Source organism: Pseudorca crassidens, chromosome 20 (genome assembly GCF_039906515.1).
Source record: "Pseudorca crassidens isolate mPseCra1 chromosome 20, mPseCra1.hap1, whole genome shotgun sequence".
Lineage (NCBI taxonomy): Eukaryota > Metazoa > Chordata > Mammalia > Artiodactyla > Delphinidae > Pseudorca > Pseudorca crassidens.
The window spans coordinates 18968443-18985577 of NC_090315.1; the positions used below are offsets into that span (position 1 = coordinate 18968443).

General features: G+C 61.2%; 1 protein-coding gene across 3 annotated transcripts; it reads left to right on the plus strand.

Moving 5' to 3' along the window:
* Nucleotides 1-1256: 1256 nt before the first annotated feature.
* Nucleotides 1257-16724, plus strand: SLC7A10 (solute carrier family 7 member 10). 3 transcript variants are annotated; one of them, XM_067721319.1, is made up of 11 exons: nucleotides 1257-1511; nucleotides 10386-10590; nucleotides 12688-12839; nucleotides 13100-13225; nucleotides 13315-13468; nucleotides 14223-14346; nucleotides 14429-14532; nucleotides 14889-14985; nucleotides 15187-15336; nucleotides 15941-16118; nucleotides 16362-16724. In XM_067721319.1, exons 1-11 carry the CDS (start codon nucleotides 1361-1363, stop codon nucleotides 16493-16495), a joined length of 1575 nt encoding a protein of 524 aa, XP_067577420.1. In that variant the 5' UTR covers nucleotides 1257-1360; the 3' UTR covers nucleotides 16496-16724. The 3 variants fall into 3 exon arrangements, with proteins under 3 accessions (XP_067577420.1, XP_067577421.1, XP_067577422.1); XM_067721320.1 differs by having other exon boundaries at nucleotides 16412-16724; XM_067721321.1 differs by lacking the exon at nucleotides 14429-14532.
* Nucleotides 16725-17135: the final 411 nt, after the last annotated feature.

A 17135-nucleotide genomic window follows, 5' to 3' on the forward strand; every position in this document is an offset into this window, starting at 1 on the left:
ACGCCGCCCCAACCCCCGGTCCGCCCGTAGGACCAGGGCGACCCCCACCCCCACCCCGCAAGCCCCGAGGCCGCGGGCGGGGGAAGGACGGGGCGCCCGGCGCGGCCTCATCCACATGCAGGGGACGGCGCGTCGCGGCGGCCGCCAGGAAGGGACAAAGGCTGTTCCGCCGCCGGCCGCACAGTGCCAGGCTCGCCCCGCCCCGCCGCCCCGGTGGCCCCCGACGCGGCCCCCCTTGCGTCTGTCCCGCCGGCCCGGCTGCACAGTCCGGACGGCTTCCGGGAGGAGGAGGCAGCCTCCCTCGGACCCTGCAAGCCCTACCTCCTCCTGCGACCCCAGGGGCCACAGCCCCTTCTCCGTGTCTCCCGGGCAGTTGAGGTGGCCTCGTCTCTTGAACTGAAGAGGCTCAAGAGACGAGGGGCCTTTGCCAAAGACCCGAGTTCTAGTCCACTGAGCCCCGACTCTGTGGCCAGGCGTCTGCGGGCAGAACCTGCCGGACCCAGTCCAGAGCCGGGCTGGGCGGCGGAGGGCGGGGGAAGGTAAGGTTTAGAGCAGAACCCCTTCCAGGACCCCCACAGGCACTGGGTCCCCTCTGGATGACGGTTAGGGGCTCCAGAGTCTTCACCCCAACCCTGTCTCCCCAGACTTTTGATGAGGGGGGCTTAGGGTCTCGTGACCCCAGGGGATCCTGGACAAAGCCCCCGCCCCTCCGAGAGCTATACCTCACACACCCCAATCAGCGTCTGGAAGCCAAGGAGGCATCAGAAAGGGTTTGCACTTGCTCTGTGACCTTCCTTACTGTCCCGGCGCCTCAGCTCTCACCTGTGGAGCGAGCCCAGTCTCCACCCCTCTCCCCGTACACACACTCTAGGGGTCCGTGCCAGGATTTAAGGAGTATGGCGGCTCTGGCGCACAGCAGGTCTCAATACACAGACGGCTATTATTTTTGCCAGCTTCCTCAGTCTCCTTGAGGGCAGGGAGAGTCCTGCCTTTGAGCCCTGCTCCCCCGCCCCCACCCCAGGCCTTCCTAGGCCTTCTTGGGTCCAGGAAGTTCTTCCTAGGTCTGCCCCAAGTCCTCTCCTTCCTTCCAGGCCCGCGTTGGGAGGGTGGGGGCCACGGCGGGGAGTTCCCTTTAAGGAAGGTGGGGGAGGGGGCTGCTGGCCGGTCCTCCTTCCGCCCCTCCCTGGGCCCCGTGGGCCGGGGCTCAGGGCCAGGGCCCCGCGCCAGCGCATGCGCCCGCCTGTGGGCGCTGTCCGGCCTGCTGGAGCGGCGCGCACCGACAGCCGGACGGACGGGCTGCCTGGCGGCTGGTCGGACAGACGGGGCAGCGCAGGGAGCTGGGACGCGGCGGGACAGTGACATGGCCGGCCACACGCAGCAGCCGAGCGGGCGCGGGAACCCGGGCCCTGCTCCCTCGCCCTCCCCTGGCCCGGGCCCCGGGCCCGGCGCCTCGGAGCGGGTGGCGCTCAAGAAGGAGATCGGGCTGGTGAGCGCCTGCACCATCATCATCGGTGAGCGGGCGCGGGGCGGGCGGGTGCCTGGGGCGGTAGGGCCTAAGGCGCGCAGCGGCTCGGAACAAGGAGCACCCCTCTCCGGGCGCGCCTACCGGTCTGAGACGGTGGAACATGGATGAGGGGATGCCCGCCCGGGGCACCTGCGGTGTCTCCCCTCACACAGCAGCCACAGGGCTTCTTGTTTCCACCTCCCCAAGTGCCCCGAATTTTTGCGCTTGAAGGAGGTGCAGGTCCCATCCACCGCTGGAATCCTCCTCCCACCTTTACTTCGCCATGGACTTCCGCAAGGCAGTTACCCTCAGTCTTCTCGTCTGTAGCATGGAGATGGCTGTGGTCCTGCCTTGAGTGCGGGGTCTTGCAAGTGTGGGAACTCGGTAAGCTGACCCCCGCTGAGGCCCCAAGTTCTGAGTCTTGTGGCTTAAACTGAGTTCCTACTGTGTGCAGGGTCCAGGTGCCGCGCCGTGTGAATGATTTATTCTTCGCAAGCAGGAGGGACTGTGGGTAGCCTGGACAGGTAGAGCCAGCCCAGAGGGGAAATCGGTTCAGAGTATATAATTAGTGCAGAATTCTGCAGCAGGACCCTGGCAGAGGCGGAGGAGCAGCCAGTGACTGGGGGAGGCCCAGTTCGGGTGGGGAGACCCAGCCTGCGAAAGGCCAGCTGCTTCCTGGGCTGGGATCCCATCTGCATCCTCTCGCTCTCTAGCCCAGCTTCCCCACCTGAGAATGAGTCTGTGCATCCTTCCCCCACTTGGGGACTTCTGGGTAGGCAGAGGGCTCAGGGCACAGTGAGAACAGTGGTGGGGTTTTCCTCCTTCTGTCCCAAGTCAAGAACACTGATGCCTCAGGAACTGGCTCACCCAGACCTGTGCCTGTATCCACACCAGGTGCCTCAGAGACCTTCGTGGTGGGAGGAGTCTGTTCCGTCTCCTGTCTCCCAGGAGACACAGGCTGGAAGGATGAATGGCAAGGGTCTTGACCACTCTCACTTTACCAACTGCCCAGTCTTCCCCTCCCCAGCCAGTGGGTGCTGCTTGTGCATTCACTGCCCACCCATCCTCAGACCCTTGGAGATGGAAAAAGTTGGGGGCTCAGGAGGGCAGACTGGTGTCTTCACCTCCTCCTCCTCTGCCCCCACACTGGGAGCTCCTGGGCCAAGGTTGGGGTCTAGATCTTGGCCACCCCCTGCACTCGCACTGAGAATTGCCCCAGCACACAGCCCCTGTGCAGGTACCTCTCTGTCTCACCCACTTGCACCTGGAAAGGTGTCTTCTAGGAGCTGGTCCCGATCTGGTCCAGAGACCTTCTTGGACAAGAGTGCCCCTGCTTGACCGCTGAGAGGAAGGGCTGGTTCCAGGGATTTGGCCAGGGTACTGGTTAGAGCTTTGCCCTGGCCCACACCCTCTCCAGGAGCTGTGCCTTCAGGAAGAGGAAGCCCCATACATCATGGGTGGGCCTTGGGGTCAAGAGGCTGACTGTGTCTGGAGCCAGCCGCAGTGCCCGGCAGGTGCAGGGAGAGACGTGGTCCTTGCTGGGCTGCCTCAGCTAAACCCAGCACCCTCGAGCTGTATTCCTACTCTTTCTCCTCCCCGCCTCCCATCCCCCTCAGGTCAAGCAGAGGCTGCTGGCTCCTCTCTCCTCAAAAGAGGGCCCTGGTGGTGATGGTGGGAGTGGATGAGGCTAATTCTGCCAGAATTTTTCTGTGCAGCACAGCTCTGCCCTTACAGCTCCCCCACTTTTCATACCATTTTTGCTGTTCCAGGTCCACTGCCCCCTTGGCTTCAGGCCTTGAAGACTGAGCTGGGGTTAGGAGTGACTTAGCCAAGAGTGGCGGACTCAGGAACAGAACCCAGATGACCTGACTCCAGCCCAGGACACTCAGGGGTGGTCCTACAAGCCTGCCTGGGGAGCTTTGAGGGGTTTCAGCAGGCAGGAGGCTGGACTGGGCAGGAGACAGACAAGGGGAGAATGGACCTGGTCCAGAAGGTGACAGATGACGGAGGAGGCAGGGGTGGGCTGAATCACTGCACTGCCCTCCCCAGCCTGATGCCCAGAAGGCCCCCACTTCCTCCCCTTTCACTGTTCCGGTAGCCCGGACTCCCACATCTTTCCCCACTTTCCTGCCCTGGGGAGCCTGGTCAAAGTAAAAATTGTCTGCCAAGTGTCATAGTTTAGCCTTAAAAGTCTTGAAAACTTTATAGCTTCCTCCATAATCTTTCTTGTTTGATAGCAGCTTATTATCTCCAAAACTTCCAAATAGACCCTCCCAGCAGATCCGATAATTCTCTCCCTTTGTAACCCCTGCCCCAGGCTGAGGAGTAGGAATGGAATGACTTAAAAGGGCTTTGGGCTAGAGCAAGACTCCACCTAAAATGTGTTTAGGACAGCACCTGCTGGCTACAGCAAGCACAACTGGAGGGGAACGGGCCAGCCTGGAGGAAAAAGAGCCTTCTGGGGCAGACACTGCGCAAGACATCACCACATCCAATGCCTATTCAGAAAAACACACCTTACCACATTATGAAAACATGTTCTCCCTTTATCTCATTTGATTGCCTGCCTTGCAAGATGGGAATTTTTATACCCATTTTACAGATGTAGAAACTGAGGTTGGAAGTTAAATGACAATGCTGCAAGTGGTGGACTTGGAATTTGGAACCAGAATTGGACTCTTCTCCCAATCCAGTGCCTTTCTTCACACTGCTCTGGTGCAGGGCAAAATTGGGGCCAGATGCAGAGCCCATGATGGGGGAAGGTTGAGGATTGAGCTGGGAGCTCATCCAACCGGGATTTAGTGAGCTCGCCACTCTACTATGGGTAGATGAACAAACAGGTGGACAGAGAAATAGCCTCTGACTACCCCACCCCCACCCAGGGCTGTATGTACAGGGTCTCTTGTCCTGACTCAGGGACCACAACCAGCTCCCTCCCCATCCACACCCAAGGAAGGGTCGTGCCCAGGTTCAGCAGAGCGGGAATCAGCCAGGTCTACTGACCAGACTGTCCTGTCCTTCGCTCTCTCCCTTTGACTCAAATATCCAGCCCATGTTTGTGGATCAGGCTCAAATATGTTCTAGAACTCAGGGACCTCCTTCACGAACCCTGTCTCCTTAGGAGCCAATCTCTACTCATCCAGCCATGGCCAGTTCCCTCCGTTGTCTCTGGGGCTGGAGGTGCTGGGCTGCTCAGAGGATAGCCCTCTCCAGAACCCCAACCCATCCTCCCCGGGACCCTGAGGGGACATAAAACCACACAGGAGGCTGTCTGTACCTCACCATAGCCCCAATTTACAGATGAGGAAACTGGGGACCTGAGGCTGCAACCAGCCCAGGGTCAGATGCCCTTGGTGTGCTCTAAGACACCGTCGGGGGCTGAAGCAGCTCTGGCTACAAGGATGGGGCCTGCTAGCTCTGGTCACGCTCATTCATCTGTTCAACAGGTAGGTACTGGACAGTGCTGGGCACTGTTCTAGGTGCTGGAGACACAACAGGGAACAAGACAGACAAAATTCCTGTCCTGGATCTGACATTCCAGCATGGGAGTCAAAGAGCAAACAGATAAGCAAGCTGAATGTTTAGCTGCCAGGGTAATGTAAGCGCTAAGGTGAGAAAATGAAGGAGGGAGGATTGTAGGTAGATGAGTCAGGAGTGAGATGGGGTGCAGTCTGTGTAGGCCTTGCAGCCGCAGTAAAGACTTTGCCTTCTTCTCTTTGTCAGGTGGGAGCCTGGGAGGGCTTTGGGCAGAAGAGAGATGGCATGAGATGGCATGGGGCGGGATGAGATGGGATGGGATGGCGTGGGGTGGCACGGCATGGCATGGCCTGGGGCTTACTGTGGAGAAGAGGCTGTGGGCAGAAGAGGCAGAAGCTGGAAGCCCAGTCGGGAGGGTGCTTGAGTCACCTGAGTAAGACATGATGGTGGTTCAGAGCAGCGTGGCAGCGGTGGAGGTGCTGAGAGGAGGTTCAGTCCTAGGTGTGTTTGGAAGATTGAGCCAAATATGTTGACCTGGACACAGGGTATAGCAGAGTGGAGTCTGGGTGACAGCAGGGTGGGGCCTGCGCAGCTGGGGGCATGGTTTGCCATTAATTGACCTGGGAAGACTGTGAGATGAGCAGGTCCGGGGGAGAGAGTTCCACTCTCCTGCTCGCCCCTCTCCCAAAAGGAAAGTGGGTTAGGCCGGAGGCGCACGCTGACCAATTGGCAATTCCAGGCATGTCCTGGAAACGTCCCCACTCACCTCCCTGGAGTTCTGCCAACACCTCAGCGGCACTGCTGTCCCCCTGGAGGGGTGCCTGACATGCTCACCGTAAGGACGCTGTGCTGGGAGTCACAGGCTTCACCCAGAGCAATAGCAGGGCCCCCAAAGCAGGGCTCTGGCTGCTGACCCTAGGGTGGTGAGGTCCCAGAGTGTTCAGATCCAAGGGCCAGCTTGGGTGGCCTGGGGTGTTTCCAAGGTAGATGACAATAGTGAGACCCATAAGCACTTCCTGGGGCCTCTGATGGAGCAGGCAGTGTGGGAACAGACCCACATCACTGCCTCATCTCCCCATCTTACAGATAAGAAGGTTCGGAGAGTGAAGTGCCTTGTCCACAGCCTCCCATCATGAGGGATCTGGGATTCAAACCCAGATGTAGGGGTTCTCAACTAATAATTGGTCCCGCCCATGGCCTCAGGGGCCTTGGGACTTACCAACGGGGATTTGGAGCTCTTCCCCAGAGCCCTCATGGGTCACATCCTAACAGGGAGGTGCTGGGACTCATTGCCCGGGGCAAACGGAGGAGGTCTGGCCTATGGCCAGCCCCTGATCAGACCCAGGAGCCCTGAGCTACTCTCTGCCAGGCCAGCAGGCCAGCGTGGCAGGAAGAGGCCCCGCCATGGCCCTGCTCGCTGAAGAGGCAGGCGATAGGCCAGGTGCGTGTAAGGGGACCTAGGCCCTGGGGGTTCCCTGTCCTTCTAGGGGGCTTGGACTTCTCATCTCAGCAGGCCAGGGCACAGACCCCGCCCTCTGGGCATGCAGGGTCTGCCCAGGATGGCAAATAAAGTAGTCACTTCCTGGCCATACTCCAGGTACCATGGGAGAGGAGCAGGGGCCAGCTTATAGGAATCAAGATGGGAGATCAGGGAGGGCTTCCTGGGGGTGGCGTTGCTTCTGGGAAGCCATTGAGCTGCGGAGAGACCTGCCGCAATGCGGGACAGAGGGCTCCAAGCAGAAACTGTGTTTCCTCGGGCCCCGTGCAGATGTGCAGGATGCGTCCCTCCTGCCCAGCAGTGCCTCAGCCAAAGTCAGTGTTGCACCAGCCCTCTGCTGCCCCCTAGCTCAGTGGTCCTTACTGGCACAAGGGGAAACTGAGGCCCAGGGAGCAGCACGGGCCTGAGGTCACACAACAGACTCCTGAAAGTGTTCTAGGGATGAGGGGCGGTGCCAGCAGCCTGACAGGACGTCCCTGACCCCTCCCCCAGATCCAACTCTGCACGGTCCCCACACACACACCGAGGGCAGCTGGCCCCTTCCACCCACACGACCTCCGCAGTCCACCCCTGTGACCTCCGTGGTCGGCTCATGCCTCCCAGAAATAGGTCAGCACTCACCGCGGCAGCCGGGGGAACAATGGCTCTTTCTTCGTTCCTTCACGGAGCCGGGTAAGCCCCATCAGGCCACACATCTTAATGTGATAAAAACCACCCAGCTTGGCCTGAGGGAAGAGGGGCGGGAGGAGACTGGAGGGGGCCCCCTAGTTGAGGGACTCACATCCTCGCCCACCTTCCTCGGAGCTCTGGCCCCGCCAAGGACCTGCAAGGACCACAGAGCAGCCGTCCCACTGGGTGGATGGGAACATGGAGGTCTCGGAACCCACCTTTCTCCAGCCTGCCGTCCATCAGACACCTGACCGGGTGCTCAGCAGTGTCTCCTGGCCCATCCCACAGTGTGTGGTTCCTGCCCCCCTCCTCTTCCTCCAGAGCAGGATGCCCCAAGGGTTGGGCTTGTCCACTGCAGTTCACCCAGTCGGGCAGAGCTGATTCTGCTGGCCCTGAACATGAGGGCTGAGAAGGGAGGCCTGGACCCACCACCAGGAGGCATGGGCAGGTTCGCCTGCAGCACTGCCTTGCAGCTCCATGGTCCCTGCTCCACAGCTCCTGACATCGTTCAGTGCTGGAAACGCCCACCCCTGTCCTCAGCAGCATCCCTCCTCCTCCCTGCCCGCTGCCCCTCACCCAGGCCTGCCGCCCACCTTGCTCCTCGCAGAGCCCAGTCCAGCCCACACGGTGCCAGAGCGGCCAGTGGACCTCCATGGGGTTTTGTGCCACCTTCCAGCACAGACCTGAGGCAGATGCTGGAGGCTGTCCAGGCCCAGAGGAAGAGGCCCCCAGAGAGCTCAGAGCCACCTGCTGGCACGTGTGTTCCTTTGAGCCACGTGGGGAGAAGTCCTGCACTGTGGCCTGCAGCCATGTGTCTAAAACAATAGCGATCCTCACCCCGGCCCATCTGCCGAGTCTTCAGCCGCTGGGCACAGACAAGTGATGTGTCCCTTTCAAATCCCAGCCTCGGAGGACGAGGCGCCAGGTGTGGCTTCCCCGAGGGCTACCCTCGTGAGGCCCCGTCAGGCTGAGTTGCGTAGGGTGGTGGGCGTCCCCACGAGGTGGGTGGCTCAGGGCCCTGGATGCACCCAGCTCCTTCCAAGGCCACCCAGCCCCCACTGGCTTCCAACCTCCCTGGCTTTTGGCAAATCCCACTCCACCAGGTCCTGAGAACAGAGGCTCTACTGCTGGATAGAGTGACCGCCAAGTCTCTTTAGAAGCCTAGCAGCCCACCCAGGCCCTGGGCCCCGTGGCGGATGAAGGAAGCGGCCCCTCTCTCCCTGGAAGCAAGCTGAGGACACAGCTTACCTCTGGAGCTGGGAGACAGGAATTCTTTCCTCCTTATCTGGATGTATTTAGGGCTCCTGGGACGTGACTAGAAAACCAAGTGGGGCGTCGTGGCCGTCCAGACTGGAAATCTGTGCCGGCCGGGTGGGGGTGGGGTAGGACTGTGGACAGGGAACGCATGCAGATGGGCCGCCCCAGCTGTGTCCTCGTCCAGACCCGCCTGTGGGCCTGGCAGGTGGAGCGGGCAGGGTCTGCCCTGACGGACATGCGCTCCCCGCCCCTGGGCCCCGGCAGGTGGGGCCCATCTCGTGGAGGGGCTAAGCCCCGGGTCCCAGCAGTGTTGCTCTTTTCTTCATGTGGCCTGTGGGTTCTGGGATTATTTCCTCTTGGGCAGGCCCTAGTCCAAATCACCAGTGATGTGGCCTGATTCATTTGCAGAGATGGTGAGACCCGGGTAATGCAGAACATTGCCCACTTTGCCCGAACTGCCAGGGACCTCAGGGCTAAGCGGGTGCTCAGCGTTTTACTCATCCTGGGAACCTGCTCTGCAGCCCACAGCGTGGCCCTCTGAGCGTTTCCCATTGTTCTGCGCCCAGACCCCATGAGTGCCCCACAGTGCCCATCCTTCCAAAACTCAGACTCAGTCCATGGGCAGGCCAGGCTTTCTGTGACCCATGACCTGGCAGATTCCCCTGGCACCCAAGTCTTGGAAGCTAGCCACCCTCTCTGCTACTGCCCACAGTCCCCTTCTGGGGGGGTCGAGTGGAGACTGCTGCCCCCCACTTCACAGAGGAGGAGTTCAGTCCTTCAGTGGCATTGGTGCCACTTTGGGCGTCGGGCCGTTCACTCGTCCTGTAGTTTGCTCAACAGATGTGTATTGAGCCCCAACTGTGTGCTGGAGGCCCAAGGTGAGGTTGCAGACGGTACACACAGAACCACGCAAAGATGCAAAGGACACCTGGATACAGCTGTGAATGAGCTGAGGCTTCCCGTACAGTACCTTGCTGAATCCTCACAGCAGTCCCATTGTATAGACGGGACTCAAGAGGTTCCCTGTCTCCTGAGCCCCAGCCAGAGTTTCCCACTGTGGTCCTAGGATTAGAGCAGTGACCCCTGTTTGCAACCAGTGAGCTGTTCCCAAGGGAGAGGCATCTGTGTCCAGACCCCAGGCTGAGCCAACTGAGTCCTGCCAGCCTGCCATCATCCACCCCATCCCTTCCGTGATGGCGGCTAAGCAACCCCCAGCCCTGAAGATGCACCAGCTCCTCTCCCTCACCCCACTGACCCTCGCCCAGGACCTGAAACATTTTAACAATGCCAGGCATGGGTCCTAGGTCAGGGAGGAACCCAGCGGGCAAAGGGCTCTCTAATAGGGAAAGAGGAGATGGAAGGTAAAGAAATAAAGTACGGAGCAGGGTCTGGGGCTGTGAAGTGGGAGGAGGAGCCTTACCGGTGTGGTCAAGGAGGACTTCGTGGAGGAGGTGCCAGTCCCCAAGCCACTCCATGAGTTTGGATTTCGGCCAATAGGAAGGTGGCAAGAGAGTATCATGGTCAAGGTCTTGCTTTAGGTGGCCAGCTCTGGCCAGGCTGGGAGGAAGCCAGGTGGCTGGAGGCTGACAAGCCTGGAGGCCTTGGCCAGGGGCGAGGGACTGGGCCTGGGCCCTGGGGGGATGCAGTGGAGTGGCTGCCACTCTGCCACTGCTTGTGCTTGCCCTACCTCATGGCTGTTAGTTGGGGGCAGAGGAACTCAGAACAGGACCCATCTCTGGCAGTGGAGCCTGTCTGGACAAAGTGCCACTCGCCATGCCAGGGGCTGGGGAGGGGAGCTGAGGTGGCCAGAGTGGGACTTGCAGGGTTTGAGGGACCCAGGAGGGTGCCTCCAGGCCCACCCTCCTCCTTGAGGGAGCAGCCCGGGCTCCCCTCCTCACGGCAGCATCTGGAGCTGCACAGAGAGGCTGCCCTGCTGGGGGCGCCCAGACCTGATGCCTCCCCACCTCTTCCCCCCGACAGGAAACATCATCGGCTCGGGCATCTTCATCTCCCCCAAGGGAGTCCTAGAGCACTGTGGCTCCGTGGGTCTGGCCCTCTTCGTCTGGGTCCTGGGTGGGGGCATCACTGCCTTGGGCTCACTGTGCTACGCGGAGCTGGGAGTCGCCATCCCCAGGTCTGGTGGGGACTACGCCTATGTCACCGAGATCTTCGGGGGCCTGGCTGGGTGAGTGTGGGGCACCAGCAGCTGTGGGGTGGTGACAGCCTCTCCAGAATGGATGGCCAGCTGGGCCCAGGACCCCAGTGTCCTCCTCTGCTTCTCACATTGCAGGGAGGTCATGGGAGTAGATGGAGGGAAGGGGAGGTGTTGGGCAGCCTTCTAAGGCCAGGGTGGGTGGGATCAATGCCCACCCTACTCCAGCTGGCCCCTTGACCTCTCTGTGCTTCCTTTTAAATAGAGCTCCTCTAAGCCCCACTCCCCACCCAGGTGCTTATGGGTGGGGAGGACCTTACTATGGAAACCTCTCTAGATCATGCCGACATCCAGTCAGGGACACCTTGACGTTAGTAAACTAAAGGCAGGGTGGGGGGTGCATGACAGTCCTATCAACGCCCTGCAAGATGTTCCCTTTAAATAGCTCCCGATGTTCCTTTATTCACGTGAACGTTAGCTGAGCACCTACTGTGGGCTGAGGGCCAGGACGCAATGATAAAAAGATCCATCCCGGGCCTCAAGTTGCTTACAGTGCAGAAGGGAAATGATCCTTCAAATGTGATTAAGACCAGGAGGATCCTTGCTTTGAAGATATGTGAGAGGCTGCAGCCCAGCAGCTAAGAGAACGGGGTGCCCACCACCCAGAGAAGACTCCCAGGAAAACCACATTTGTGCCAGGCTTGGAGGAAGGGTGGGGTTTTGTTGGCCGACCAGGAGGGGTAGCACATACAGAGGCTGGTGGCCTGGGCGAGCTTGGTCTGTCTGCCACGGCCACAGGTGAGGTCAGATCCATCGTAGACGCCAGGGCTTGTCGGGGACGGGGCAGCCTGTAGGTGGAGGGCCATCAAAGCTATTGCAGCTATCCAGCTGAGCCATGCTGAGGGCCAGGACAAAGGTACAGGAAGATTCCAGGACCATTTAGGAGTCTCAATGGGGAGGACGTGGTGGCCAGTGTGGCATGAAGGAGAGGCTTGGAGAGACTCCATAGATGGTGGTTCCCGGGACGGGGAGAGGGAGATTTTAGGTTGGGGTCTAACGCATAGGTGGGGTCGGTGGTGTGTCCGGGGAGACGCTGAGTCAGGCCTTGGGTGGGGGATCTGGAGCGCAGACGAAAGGTCTAGGCTGAAGTATTTAAAGTTTGGTTCCGAGGGATGTGGTCAGGGGCCTTTAACAGGGCAGTGGAGGATGGGGCCCTGCTGTTCTCCTCTGGGGAGAGGGTCCTCAAAGGGGCCTGGGACCTGAGAAAGCAGAAGAATTTTGCTGTGTGGCAGAAAACTCAAGAAGATGGAAGGGAGAGGAGGACCCGAGACCCACCCCAAGGGCACCCAGCATCGAGGGTGGGCAGCGGGGAGCACCCAGTATGGGAGGAGGGTCATGGAGCTAGGATGTCCCAGAAGCCAAAGGGGGAGAGGTGGTGCAAAGCAAGAGGTAAGGAAGCAGGGCTACAGAGCAAAGGAGGACCAAGAGGAAGCCACTGAGCTTGGTGTCCCCGGATGAGGCAATCCCTACCCTCAGGGTGGGACGGACAGGGGACTAGGACCACCCCCACGGACAGGCACTCGCCTGGGTGCAGACGGAGCCCCCAGGAACAGGTTGGGCCTCACTCCCACGTGGGCACCCTGCAGAGGTGAGATTCTGGCGGATGGGATATAAATCCCTGTCACCCCAGCCAGGGGTCTTTGCAAGGTCTGGTCCCTCGGGGATCACAGCTCGGAGTCAGCCACCTGCAGCCACAGGGCTCTGCTGAGAACTACAGCTGGAGCTGTGACTGGAGGTCGCGGGACAGCCCACCCCAGCTCAGGAGCAGCCTGTGACCGGGGACTAGGCGGCCATTAGAAACGTGCTTGGGTCCCGAGTCTCCCTCCACACCTGCCCAAGGGCAGGCCCGTAGCTGTTTGCGCTGAACGCTGTCTCTGTTGAAACAGTTCATAAATAGAGCAGAGACCTCAACAAGGTTGGCCCTGCCTCCCTGGACCAAAGCTGGTATCTGGCCCCCACAGCAGCTCCGGGTGCCGGGGCCCAGGGTGCAGCCCCACTCCACATATCCAGGCCCCCTTGGCTGGGAGGGTGCCGGGAGGCCCGAGCCACTTGGGCCCTCACTCCTTCCAGCTTCCTGCTGCTCTGGAGCGCCGTCCTCATCATGTACCCCACCAGCCTGGCCGTCATCTCCATGACCTTCTCCAACTACGTGCTGCAGCCCGTGTTCCCCAACTGCATCCCCCCGGCCGCCGCTTCCCGTGCGCTCTCCATGGCCTGCCTTAGTGAGTGTCCACCGTGGGGCCGGGCTGGGCGTCTGTCCCCAGGGCCCACCCTGCTCCCTGCCCCCGTGGGGGGACTTTCGGGGGAGGTCCCTCCAGCTGTCAGTCCCCGTGAAGTTGGCCTCAGGGGTTGGGCTTCTGGCACTCCAGCAGCTGCAGGGGACACCGCCCTCCTGCAGCCCGGGCTGGCCTTGGCTGTGGCCCACCTCGAGGGGCTTGGCCTCGGGTGCCCGCCCACCCAGCCACCCGCCCCTCCTCCTCAGTGCTCCTGACGTGGGTGAACAGCTCGAGCGTGCGCTGGGCCACGCGCATCCAGGACGTGTTCACCGGCGGGAAGCTGCTGGCCCTGTCACTCATCATTGGCATGGGCTTTGTCCAGATCTTCCAAGGTAGGGCCGGGCTGTGTGTGGGGGGTGGGGGTGGGGGCTGGGCACAGGGCCAGGGAGACGACGCTGACCCTTGACCTCCGGACCCCCAGGACACTTCGAGGAGCTGAGGCCCAGCAATGCCTTCGACTTCTGGATGACGCCGTCCGTGGGTCACCTGGCCCTGGCCTTCCTCCAGGGCTCCTTTGCCTTCAGCGGCTGGAACTTCCTCAACTATGTCACCGAGGAGCTGGTGGACCCTCGAAAGTGAGCGGGGCTCCGGCCAGGCCCTGGGAAGGGGTGTGGGGTGGGGTGGGAGAGGCGGCCTCCCCACACAGAGCCGCCGTCACCTCTGGCCGGCCTGGTCATCTGCCTGACCGCACTGCTACCCACCGGGAACGGCTCTGGAAAGGCAGCCGGGACGCTTGTGTTCCAGCCTGACCCTGTTCTGTATGGCTGTGGATGAGTCACGGCCCCTTGCTGGGCCTCAGAAACACTGAGTATCATTGTCTCGCTGTAAGTGGATCCAGCTATCTGCATCTGGCCAACAATTACACATGTGCGCACAACATGGTCCCTAAAAACGAAGCCAATGGCTCCCTCTGACGCTCAGCTGGGACCTTGACCGTGAACAGTTACAGCTGGAGCTGGGGCTCATGGGAGTCCCGGGGGACCCTGGTCTGTGGACTGAGCTCTAAGGGCGCTTTGAGGATTTTCAAGTCTGATTTTGGCTGTATGCAATGTCCCAGACATTAGATCCGCCCCCCTCCCCAGGATATGAGTGGCCCCTTCTCCATCTGCCCTTCCTCCCACCAGCCTGTGCCAAGGCTGGGCTGGGGACTAGGGGGGAGACGGACAGCAGTGCTGCCCCCTTCGCTGCCCCAAGGCCCCCAGCAGACCCAGGCGGTGGAGGCTCAAAGCTGCTCCCGTTGCTGGGTCCCCTGCCACGCCCCACCACCCTGAGGCCCCGTCCCCCAGCCCCGCAAGGGCTGATGCTGACACACTGCACCACTGTCCCCAGGAACCTACCTCGTGCCATCTTCATCTCCATCCCCCTGGTGACCTTCGTGTACACCTTCACCAATGTCGCCTACTTCACTGCCATGTCCCCCCAGGAGCTGCTGGCCTCTAACGCAGTGGCCGTGGTGAGTGGGGCCCCGCTTGGTCCTGGCTCCTGCCCGGCCTCCACCCCGCCTCACGCGCCCCCTCTCTTCTGTGCCCACCCAGACCTTCGGGGAGAAGCTGCTGGGCTACTTTTCTTGGGTCATGCCCGTCTCCGTAGCACTTTCCACTTTCGGAGGGATCAATGGCTACCTGTTCACCTCCTCCAGGTGACTGGACTGGGAAGAGGGTGGTCAAGGTGAGGCAAGGCGGCTGCCCTGGTGCACACGAGCCGTGCTGGGGGCCAGAGGAAGTGAAGTCCTGCCCGGTGGGGCCCACCTGAAGCTGGGACCATGAACTCCCCGGAAGCAGATGTCTGATCCCAATTGCGAGGAACAGAAAGCAAGAGGGAGGTGGGCTAGATGAGGGGAAGAACTGCCCAGTGGGGCTGCTGGGGCCCAGAGCAGGGAGTCAGAGGTGACGGCTCAAGAGGGCCATCAGGTCTAGACTGAGGTCGGGATCTGGCCAGCAGCGAGGCCCCAGGCTGGGCTCATGGCTCCCACCCACCTCTGTCCCCACCCCCCAGACTGTGCTTCTCTGGAGCCCGAGAGGGACACCTGCCCAGCCTGCTGGCCATGATCCACGTCAGACACTGCACCCCTATCCCTGCCCTCCTCGTCTGCGTAAGTTGGGGGACCCAGGCTCGCAAGGCGGGGAGCCAGGGCCACGCAGCAGCATGGGTAATGGCAGGGATGAGGCCTGGCCCTGGTGGGGGCGGGAGGGCCGGGCTCGCTGACCTCCTGGCCCCAGTCGGCAGGCCCGGGTCCCCTGCTGGGCTGACAGGAGGCAGGGGGGAGTCAGCCCTCAGCCCAGTCCTCTTCCAGGGCGGGGCCACGGCAGTCATCTTGCTTGTGGGAGACACGTACACGCTCATCAACTATGTGTCCTTCATCAACTACCTCTGCTATGGCGTCACCATCCTGGGCCTGCTGGTGCTACGCTGGAGGTGGCCGGCGCTCCACAGGCCCATCAAGGTGAGGCCCGGAGGGGACCAGCCAGCCACGTGCCAGAAGCAGTCAGGGCCACCCCTTTACCCGTGTGGGCACCCGGGGCGGCGACGGCAGCGATGGTGAGGCCAGCCTTTGCTGTGTGCTGGGCCCTGCCCAGGGCCCTGTGTGCACTAGCATATCCAGTCCTTAAGGCAGCCCCGTGGGGTGGGTGCCTGTGAATACTCCCACTTCACGGACAGGAAAATAAGGCTCAGACATTACGGTCACACAGGATTCCCACGAGCCCACAGAAAACAGAAGACCCAAAACCGAGCTAAAAGGAAAGTCCTCCCGTTTGCATATAAATCCTTGAGCTGGAGAAGTGCTCAGTGCCTGGAATGTGAAACACCCCAAAATCATTCGCCTTCAGCCGAGTGCGAGTGGCAAGCGCATGTACAGTCGCTGTGTGGAGCTCAGAGCCGCTGAAATTGACAGGCCCTCGACTATGTGGCCAGTTGGGCTGCTGGCAGAAGGGGGCCCCTCGGGCCTCAGCTCCCAGGAGAGGGGGGAAAGGGCCTCAGACCCCCGGGGCGGTGGGGCAGGAGAGCCGGGGTCCCGCGCCATTGGCACTGCCGCTCGCTGCCCCCAGGTGAACCTCCTCGTCCCCGTCACATACTTGGTCTTCTGGGCGTTCCTGCTCGTCTTCAGCTTCATCTCGGAGCCCATGGTGTGCGGGGTGGGCGTCATCATCATCCTCACGGGGGTGCCCATCTTCTTCCTGGGAGTGTTCTGGAGAAGCAAACCAAAGTGTGTGCACAGACTCACAGGTGAGCCAGGCAGCTCCCCGGCGGGGCGGGGCCTGGAGATGGAACCCTCTTGGGGGCTCACCCTAGAGCGGGGTCTCCCAGCAGCTGCGGTGGCCACAAGAGGCCCAACCGCCACCAAGTGTCTCCCCGTGGCTTGGCCCAAGTGTCCAGGTCCCACGCGCAGAGGGGGCAGCTCCCTGAGGACCCCTGTCCCACAGGGTCAGACCCCAGCGTCCATCTGTCGGCCTGTCTGTCTGTCCTCAGAGTCAATGACACGCTGGGGCCAGGAGCTGTGTTTCGTGGTCTACCCCCAGGGCTCCCCGGAGGAGGAGGAAAATGGCCCCTGCCAGCCCTCCCCACTGCCCGCCGCCACGGACAAGCCCTTGAAGACACAATGAGACATTGTGGAGCCTTGAGGCAGCTGTTCCTGTTTACATGTTGTTTATGAGGAGGTGTTTTTGCAAAAAAAAAAAAAAAAAAAAAATTTTTTCCTGGGGAAAAAAAGAGATCCTACTCTTAGAGGCCTGTGGTAAGGAGCCCTGAAGATGTGGGACTGGGTCCCCTGTCAGCGCTGCCCCGCTAGCTTTTCCTGGAAAGGTCTACGAATAAAACAGGGCTGGTGGTGTACCTGTCTCAGGTGAGTCCCTGGTGGGCACCTCTCGGTGGTGGGCACCCCTCGGTGGGGGGCACGCGTGGAGCTGGCTGGAGAAGGGGGCCCGGCAGGCCCAGGAGGAGGCCCTTGGCATTCGGGGGCTCTGCCGCTTCAGCCAGGCACTCCCTCTCCGGGGCTGGCACCGTGGGGTCCCGAGCCGCCCCTGCCCCAAAGGGACATGGAGGATTGGGAAGCCGCTGGGTGTGCCCCTCCCCCAGGCCCTGCAACACCTGCTGGAGGCTCGGTCACCCAGGAGAGCCCGGGATTCCCACTGGAACTGCCTTTCTTCCCATAAACCCCCACGGAGTGAGTGTCAGGACTTCAAAGCCCACGGCCTGGCCCTGGTTTACAGGTGGGAAAACTGAGGCTTTGAGACAGGACGGGAT